The sequence below is a fragment of the Procambarus clarkii genome, chromosome 85, assembly GCF_040958095.1.
Source record: "Procambarus clarkii isolate CNS0578487 chromosome 85, FALCON_Pclarkii_2.0, whole genome shotgun sequence".
NCBI lineage: Eukaryota > Metazoa > Arthropoda > Malacostraca > Decapoda > Cambaridae > Procambarus > Procambarus clarkii.
The window spans coordinates 18,664,000-18,673,999 of record NC_091234.1 but is presented as its reverse complement, the minus strand read 5'-3'; the positions used below and the strand labels follow the sequence as shown (position 1 = coordinate 18,673,999).

General features: G+C 49.7%; 1 protein-coding gene across 1 annotated transcript in view; it reads right to left on the bottom strand.

The window, feature by feature from the left end:
- LOC123746647 (plexin-B) overlaps positions 1-10,000 on the bottom strand; it is a 133,762-nt gene that overhangs the window by 68,315 nt on the left and 55,447 nt on the right. Inside the window, 1 exon segment of the mRNA XM_069316881.1 lies at positions 331-696. Coding sequence (XP_069172982.1) covers positions 331-696 — 366 coding nt within the window.

Below are 10,000 nucleotides of genomic sequence, written 5' to 3'. Positions count from 1 at the left end.
ACCTCCGCTGTCATCATACTCCAGGTGATTAGGACTAATGTGGTCAGAGATCTGAATATATTTTTTTCAAGTTTTTTAAACGGCAATTAGGGTAGTTTTATTTATTTATTGAGGGGTAGAAATGTTGACTGTTAAACGCTGTTATAGCTAGTTGTGTCCCTTCCCCCCCCCCTTTCACTGCTATCATAGTCAGGCAGTGACCACCCCTCTATCCGTCCCTCCGCTATCATCCCCAGACAGTTATCATGGATGCTGCTATCTCCTATACCACTGACGGAATGCCGCGCCTCATAACGAAAATATAACTAAAAGAGGCGCTGTTATACTCACATTCTCACCGGAGATAACGGTTCTCCTGCAGGAGGAGGCGTTGTGCGTGCAGGTGTTCTCGTACACGCACCAGTTGCACGCCCAGTTGCTGCGGACGCAGCTGCTGCAGGTGCTGTGGCGGCCGCAGTCGTAGAAGGCGAAGTTGCGGGAGACGAAGTCCTTGTTGGTCTCGCTGGAGCGGACGGCCAGCGGCACGAGGACGTGGTCGTGGTGGATGGGGATGGATGGGCGGTGTGGGCGTGCGGGCGTGATGCAGGTGAGCCCCGAGGCCGTCACCAGGGCGTCCGCAGGGGGCGCTGACCCCCACACGCACTGGTATTTGGCGCCTGTTGGTAGTTCTGGTAGCGTCCGGATCGTCAACTGAACCTGCAACGTCGGGGGAGAAGAGAACGAATATATATTTGGTTCAAGTGGTTATAGGCATACTATAGATACATTATAGGCACACTATGACCTGCTGCATGGGTAACAGCTTCTCTCCTTCTCTGTATCAACCTACCCAGGCTTTGCGCCCTGGAGAGGTCATTCTCTTATTAAGACTACTCAATAGCACACACGTGGGGGTCCACAGTTCAAGTCTCCTACAGCCCAGGTGAATGGGATAGGCACACTGTCAATTTAAAGTAGTCTCTCCTAACCTACCAGAGGACCCAAAACAGAAAACGGGACAGTACGTCACTTTCGCCAGCTGCTTCCATTTTCTAGGACAATTTTTGGCCTTTTGTAACGCATACGAGCAAAATACGACGTTCTATGTAAGAGGAGAGCTTGGAGTAGTGTGCAACTTCACAAAGTTTTCAGGTAATATAGAAAATGGCGATCTATCCGCGTTCGACTCTATAAAAAAGAAAAAAAAAATCAGCACGAAAAATCCAAATCAAATATATTCATACAACAAATAATTTACAACCGCTCCAAAACGGACCATTTTATTAAAAATGAGAAAAAACGGAATTCATTCATTGCAGATTTCTATGTGTGTTATGTGATATGGCGACATATGTCGTTCAAAATGAAAATTTAACACAGTAGATTTCGACACATTTTAACATAATATCGTAATTGTTTGCCATTTTTTTTTTGTTAATGTGGTTAGCGACGTGCTTTAGTCACCCCAACGATGCTGGGAATGACATTAAGTGTTCCTTCACGCACCCTTCACTCACTCCCTTCATTCACTTCATTCACTATGCACCCCCCCCCCCACACACACACACGCTGTTCAAGAAGACAGCTTCAACCTTCAATGATTTTAAGATATTGATGAATAGAGGGATTTACACTGTGTGTGTGTGTGTGTGTGTGTGTGTGTGTGTGTGTGTGTTTACCATTTGTGTCTGCAGAATACAGCAATACAATATACAACACCATCTTTCAACCAAAATAAACAATAAATTGGCGTTTATTTCTCACCCATCAAAACGAGTGAGACATTGTGAGGGAAGCCTCTCCCGGCAGAGTGAGGTGTGAGGGAAGTCTCTCCCCCGGCAGAGTGAGGTAGAGAGTTACCAGGGAAGCCTCTCTCTACCTAATATGAGGCAGGGAGGTGTGAGTGAGCAATGAAGGCCATATGAGAAAAATGAGACCTGCTACATGAGGGAGTGAGGTAACTAGCTAAGAATGAACAAGGGCCCCACACAACTCCTGTAGAATACGGAGCATTCATTTTTGAAGATGAAAGTGAATATTGAAAGAGCATCGCGGTTGTCTAATATATGGACGAATCAGCCGACGATCTGAGGTTCACAGCCCCCCCTATCCCCCCCTCCTCCCAGGGGTATACCAGCGTAGGGGTATACTATACCCCCTATGCTGGTATACGAGGGGTATACTTGGGCAGCTTATAAAGGCACCATCGCCAGTTATACTATATAATTACTTAGAGAATGTTTAACTACCAATCCAAACTAATGACCAGGGAAGGGGGTGTATCTTTGGTTTGTAGGGTGTCGGGCTCGCGAGAGAGCCCAAAAGAGCCCGACTAGAGCCCAACAGAGCCCTAGAGAGCTCTATATTCTACAAGACGATCTGCTCAAAGTTACCTCTTAAGCCTGTCCATATTATTAGGATCACATGTGCAAGGCAACCCGACATATGTGACTGTATACCACATGTGCCAGATCCCCGGCACATGTGACCTTATCTACATTAGCCCCACAGCTGAGAGGCATGAATTACTAGGAAATCAACTAAATTTAACATCAAGAAGCAAAGATATGATCACTATATACAAAATACTCCGTGAAATTTACTGGGATATTAGAATGAAGTTCTTCAGTGTCAGGGGTAGTGGAAGTGGAATGATCTAGTGTGTTAAGAGTGAAAGCATTCTTTACGGGGATTGAAACAGAACTTCAGGTGCCGGGGAATGTTTTCCTGTCCAAAGAGAGAGAGAGAGAGAGAGAAAGAGAAAGAGGTGAGGGACATGATAACGACATACAAGATTCTAAGGGAAAGTGACAAACTCGACCAGTACACACACCTAAAGACTCCTACCACCCCCAATCTCCTCCCTCTGCTCCCCAACTCTCAATCCTCCCCTCCCCATCCCCACCTCTTCCCCCATTCCCCCAACTTCCCCATCTCCCCCCATCCACAATCTCCACACTAAGACCACTTCTTGTCAGTTCCCCGCCAGACCCGAAATCGATACTTAGAACATTACGACAAAATTGGCACCATTTGTCACCGGAACGAAACGCCTCACATCTCTCCCCCCTCCCCTTCCCTCCTCCCTACTACCCCACCACCCTCCCCCCCCCTAAACCCCTCCCTACCCCCACCACCCCTTCCCCTTCCCAAGGAGCAGCATCTTAGGAGCAGAAATCGCAGCAGTGGTGGCCGTCTATTTTGATTTTTCTCTCAGCGGCTACCGGGAGGATCTGGAGAAAGGGGGAAATAATGGCCTAGGGAGGAGAGGTGGAAAGGGAGAAGAGGCGTGGAAGAGGAAGGAAGGGTGGAAGGGTAGGGAGATGATAATCCTGAGGAAAGGAAAGTGAGAGAGCGCGCGCTGAGCCGGAATAACTGTATAGCACTTGGAAGGGGTTAGCGGATATGGAGTTGGGGTAGGAGGACAAGGAGCTGGGATATGAGGACAAGGAGCTGGGATATAAGGACAAGGAGCTGGGATACGAGGACAAGGAGCTGGGATATAAGGACAAGGAGCTGGGATACGAGGACAAGGAGTTGGGATACGAGGACAAGGAGCTGGGATATGAGGACAAGGAGCTGGGATATAAGGACAAGGAGCTGGGATACGAGGACAAGGAGTTGGGATACGAGGACAAGGAGTTGGGATATGAGGACAAGGAGCTGGGGTATGAGGACAAGGAGCTGGGATATGAGGACAAGGAGCTGGGATATGAGGACAAGGAGCTGGGGTATGAGGACAAGGAGCTGGGATATGAGGACAAGGTGTTCTATGACCATAGAATGACCATTTTCTATGACCTATGAAAAAAGGTAAAAAATGAGCGAGTCTCCCCTCCTGAACAATGACGGTCTTTAGTTTCATTTCCTAGCCCAGCAAGGATTTGTTCCAGACCATTGACGTTACCTTCGTTCCATCCCTTCGTTCCATCCCTTCGTTCCATCCCTTCGTTCCATCCCTTCGTCCCATCCCTTCGTTCCATCCCTTCGTTCCATCCCAACGACCACAACATCGTTCCAGACCAACCAGACCAGTGTTCCAGCTGCCTTGATGGCGAGTTCTCGGAAGTTAATAAGAGTCACTATGTACCGTTATCACCAGGGAGGAACGCTGCATCAGGCGTCTCAGGGAGCGTGGCTAAACATTATCTTGCACCCAAGACAAAGATGTAGTTCACAGAGATGTTTTTGGACTATTAACAGACGAGAGGAAGAAAAGGGAATGTTTATATTTCAAAGCACGACCCCAGGACCTGGCGTCTAGACCCCCAGGACCTGACCCCTAGACCCCAGGACCAGACCCCTAGACCCCAGGACCAGACCCCTAGACCCCCAGGACCTGATCCCTAGACCCCCAGGACCTGACCCCTAGACCCCCAGGACCTGATCCCTAGAGCCCAGGACGCACACCCAGACCCCAGGACCTGACCCCTAGACCCCAGGACCTGGCGTCTAGACCCCCAGGACCTGACCCCTAGACCCCAGGACCAGACCCCTAGACCCCCAGGACCAGACCCCTAGACCCCCAGGACCTGACCCCTAGACCCCCAGGACCTGACCCCTAGACCCCAGGACGCACACCCAGACCCCAGGACGCACACCCAGACCCCAGGACACACACCCAGACCCCAAGTTCAGCCCCTAGACCCTTCAACAGACTCCTGCCGACAAGCGGAGAGTCACCACCATCTTCACAGTGTTGGCACTCTCATCCCAGTCCCATAACTTACCTTCCAGTGCCACTTTCCCCGTCCTGACACCGTGGCACCATTACTCTGGCACCACTATGGCCCCAGAGAGCCCACCCGTCCTCCCTGAGGCCACCAGCATCGTGGCCACTACCGTCTTTCTCCTCATCATCTCCACTCAAGTCAATAATACATATGTTTCACTTTGTTTTGGGGGAAAACAATTGTTTTATTTTAAATATTTAGAGTGTTTGAAGTGTATTTTTTCGTTGTTGTTGTTGTTGTTGTTTGAAGCGAAGCCAAGTTTTGAGTTGACTTTGGAAAGTGGAGAAATAGTAAGTTGAGGGTGAACTTAATATAGGCAAGTCTCAAGTTTGTGTTTGTGTGTTATGGATAGACTTACGGTTCCTTGATGAGCCTTCCCCTCTGGGTCTCCATCACACACACACTTGAGTTTGAGTGCATTGAAATAGGCCTTGCCAGAATAGGCCGTAGGCAGTTTCCGATTTTTTTTTAGGTTTCTGATGTAATATGACTTGTTCCTTCTACTTATGCTCTCTCTCTCTCACTCTCTCTCTCTCTCTCTCTCTCTCTCCCCCCCTCTCTCTCTCTCTCTCCCTCTCTCCCCCTCTCTCTCTCTCTCTCGTGTTTTCTTTCCACGTCAACAGCGGCCTCGCAATTCTCTCTCACGCACATCTACAATGTTTTGTTTTCTCATTCCCTGGTTCATCCCTTCCCATTCACACTGAGGGGAACAAGCTGATAGATCACGACACACACACTCGATGCTGACTGGGGCTCCGGCCACACTCGTGGCGGTATATAAGGATGTCAGTATGGAATGATTCTCACTGACAGCCCCGTTCCTGTGCCAGGTAAGTCCACTACGGGCTCACCATAGCCCGTGCTACTTGCCCCGCTCCTGTGCCAGGTAAGTCCACTACGGGCTCACCATAGCCCGTGCTACTTGCCCCGCTCCTGTGCCAGGTAAGTCCACTACGGGCTCACCATAGCCCGTGCTACTTGGAACGTGTTGTTCCGAGTAGCTGAATCTTACACAACAACAACGGAATGATCCTCCACCCCTCTCTGCAGGTGTGAGAGAGCGTAGGAGGGGTCGAGGGAGAAGTGAAGGAGAGGGAGGGAGGGGGATAGGAAGATGTGGCGAGACCTCAAGAGCTAAAATTGAGTGCACAATGCTTCTATCCTTGCTCCCTCATGTCGTGCCTTCCAAGACCAGTTCTGGTCTAACCTAAAGGACCCCTTCCTCGTGGAGAGGGGGGCGGGGAGGCTGGGAAGACGGATGGGGAAAAAGTTTAGAAATGGGAAATATAGTGAGTTATTACAGCAGGCGGACTGTCCGCCTTGCTGACCCGGGGTGTGTGTGTGTACTCACCTATTTGTGCTCACCTATTTGTGCTTACGGGGGTTGAGCTTTGGCTCTCTGGTCCCGCCTCTCAACTGTCAATCAACTGGTGTACAGATTCCTGAGCCTATTGGGCTCTATCATATCTACATTTAAAACTGTGTATAGAGTCAGCCTCCACCACATCACTGCCTAGTGCATTCCATCCGTTAACTGTGTGTGTGTGTGTGTGTGTGTGTGTGTGTGTGTGTGTGTGTGTGTGTGTGTGTGTGTGTGTGTGTGTGTGTGTGTGTGTGTGTGTGTAGGTTTCGATATACTCTGCCTTGTTCTGACCTACCATACACATCCCCCCTAAACCTCCCCTGCCGCCCCCATCACCTCCCCCCCCCCCGCCCCATCACCGCCCCCTCCCCCATCATCAGGAGATGGGACCGAGGGACAAGACCCCTGGTCTTATCAGCCCTCAACCGGACCAGTCATGGATTTTACAGATTAATATTCCCCCCCTAATTAATCACCCCCCCTCCTGAACACCAATTTAACCAGCCCCCCCGGGCCCCCCCTTGTGGACCTGAGGACATCCCCTGAAGACCCCCTCCCCCCTTGAGGATCCACTGAGGAAGCCCCTTTATCACATCCGTACATAAGAGTGTCTCTGTGTGTAGGGATGGAGGCCAGACGCTAGGGGCTAGTCTCAGCCAACTTTTCACGGTGATAACTTGGGGGTGTGTGACTGTCATGGACTGGTCGACGTCGGCCATGCTATCTCCTCCCCCCCCCCCCCTCCTTCTCACGTTTGATAAATATCGCCTCCAACATCCCCCCCCCCCCCCACCACCTTCCTTCCCCCAGCGCGATTTTTATGAAATCTGAAATCGAGCATTTGTTTTCCCGTAGAGTTTTGATAGTTTTAAGCTACTGATAATGTTGGATTTTCTGTGACAGAGACAGAGGGAGACAAAGAGGAGAGGAGACAAAGAGGAGAGGAGAAAAAGAGGAGAGAGAGAGAAAGGGGGAGATAGAGGGGGAGGGGGGGGGGAGAGGAACAGAGTGAGGGGGAAAAGGAATAGAAGGGAAGAGAGAGAAAGAAATAGAGAGGGAGTGAGGAGAGAAAGGTGAAGCGGAGACGGAAGTGGAAGATAGAGGTAGATAGACAAACAGAGAGAGAGGGGGGGGGGTGGATAGATCCAGGCACGGCCAGTTATCCTGGATAGATCCAGGCACGGCCAGTTATCCTGGATAGATCCAGGCACGGCCAGTTATCCTGGATAGATCCAGGCACGGCCAGTTATCCTGGATAGATCCAGGCACGGCCAGTTATCCTGGATAGATCCAGGCACGGCCAGTTATCCCATTTAGTACTCAATCAACTACGCCATAATACTAATTGAAATAAATGATAAAATGCCGCGCTGAAATGTGCCATTTTCAGCGCGTCATCCCGAAAGGATCACTGCAGACTAATTTAGGGTGCCCCATAATTCCCATTATATTGTGCCCAGAGATATTTATATAGGTATTTATTTTGGGTGTAATTAACCCGGCATATTTTTCCGTTAATCATTTCGCTGTTCATGGCGCGATTTACGGTAGTTAATTACATGAGGATTAGTTGGTGTGACGGTATACTGACAGTTAGAGCTCGTTAAGCCTGCTTGTTGATCGTTAGTTCTCGCCTGTTGGCTAATTACCCCCCTCCCCCCCCCCCTCTATGCACCCAATACACGCACAACTAGGTGAGTACACAGGGTTGGGGGCCTCGCGGCTGAGTGGACAGCGCTCGAGGGGGGGGCGTAGTCCTAATGGCCCGGGTTCGATCCCCGGCGGAAACAAAAGGGCAGAGTTTCTTTCACCCTGATGGTCCTGTTCACCTAGCAATAAATAGGTACCTGGGAGTTAAGACAGCTGCTACGGGCTGCTTCCTCTGCGTGTGTGTGTGTTAGAAATATATATGAAGTAGATACAATAGAGGAAAATAGATTAGAAAGGCGGGGTCCAAGAGCTAAAAGCTCGATCCTGCAGATACAAATAGTAAATACACATACACATGTACCTACGTGATCAATTACTCCCACACATCAACTACCCCCCACCCATCAACTACCCCCCATCAACTACCACCACCCCCCCCCCTGGCTCACAAGGCCATCCAATCAACAAAACAGCAGTAAAATCTCTTCTTTCCCCTTTTCTCTTCATCGGTGGTTTCCCCTCCCTCCCTCCCCTCTTTTCCTGCACCTTCTCTTTTCCCTCTTTTCCTGCACCTTCTCTTTTCCCCCTTTCCCTTCTATTGTTACCCGGCTTTTCCTCCTATACCTCCCATTCCATAAATTAATTTTTTTTGCTTTTCCTTTTATTCCCTCTTATTTCTGCTTTCCCGAACCCCCCCCTCCTCGCCTTCTCCTCCTGTCTCCCCTCTTTCTCATCCTCTTCTCCTGTCTCCCCCTCTTCCCTCTTTCTCATAGAGCTTCCTGGTTGTCCTCCGCGTCTGTCCTCTTTTTTGTATTTTCCTGTCATTATTGGTTCTTGTCTATCCATCTCCATCTGTCTAATTCTTAACCCTGTGTTTTATCTGTCTATTCACCGTCTACCTCTACGTTTCTACTTCTACCTACTGTTCTCCTCGTTAGCGTGTTCTACCCTGTTCTTCAACACCTTTTAAAAAGTTCTTTAATTCCTTTTCTAACTTTCTCTCATTTCCCCTCACCCATCTGTGGGCGTTTCTCCGCCCACACATATCGAGTCTACCGCCCTCATCTACCGAGTCTACCACCCATCTATCGAGGCGAGCATCTACCCAATCAAGAGCTTCCTTGACAAGGTAAACACCGTTTCTGAGGGGAACTGCCCCAGCACGAGGGGACGAGAGGGAAAAACCTAAACTGGAGAAGGGAAAATTTAATTAAGTGCGAAAAAGGAGATGAGAGGCAAGCGAAGAGAGTGAGAGAGGGTGAAGGAGGGAAAGGGTAGAATAGGAGAGAGAGAGAGAGAAGAGGAGAACGAGGCGTAGATGAGTTAAAATGGGAAGGGGTAGAATCAGAGAGGAATAGATGGAAGGACAGAGAGAGAGAGAGAGAGAGAGAGAGAGAGAGAGAGAGAGAGAGAGAGAGAGAGAGAGAGAGAGAGAGAGAGAGAGAGAGAGAGAGAGAGAGAGAGACCGACAGAGAGAGAGAGACAGAGAGAGAGAGAGAGAGAGACAGAGAGAGAGAGAGAGACAGAGAGAGAGAGAGACAGAGAGAGAGAGAGACAGAGAGAGAGAGAGAGAGAGAGACAGAGAGAGAGAGAGAGAGACAGAGAGAGAGAGAGACAGAGAGAGAGAGAGACAGAGAGAGAGAGAGAGAGAGAGAGAGAGAGAGAGAGAGAGAGAGAGAGAGAGAGAGAGAGAGAGAGAGAGAGAGAGAGAGAGAGAGAGAGAGAGAGACAGAGAGAGAGAGACAGAGAGAGAGAGAGAGAGAGAGAGAGAGAGAGAGAGAGAGAGAGAGAGAGAGAGAGAGAGAGAGAGAGAGAGAGAGAGAGAGAGAGAGAGAGAGAGAGAGAGAGAGAGAGAGAGAGAGAGAGAGAGAGAGAGAGAGAGAGAGAGAGAGAGAAAGAGAGAGAGAAAGAAAGAGAGAGAGAGAGAGAGAGAGAGAGAGAGAGAGAGAGAGAGAGAGAGAGAGAGAGAGAGAGAGAGAGAGAGAGAGAGAGAGAGAGAGAGAGAGAGAGAGAGAGAGAGAGAGAGAGAGAGAGAGAGAGAGAGAGAGAGAGAGAGAGAGAGAGAGAGAGAGAGAGACAGAGAGAGAGAGAGAGAGAGAGAGACCGACAGAGAGAGAGAGACAGAGAGAGAGAGAGAGAGAGAGAGAGAGAGAGAGAGAGAGAGAGAGAGAGAGAGAGAGAGAGAGAGAGACAGAGAGAGAGAGAGAGAGAGAGAGAGAGAGAGAGAGAGAGAGAGAGAGAGAGAGAGAGAGAGAGAGAGAGAGAGAGAGAGAGA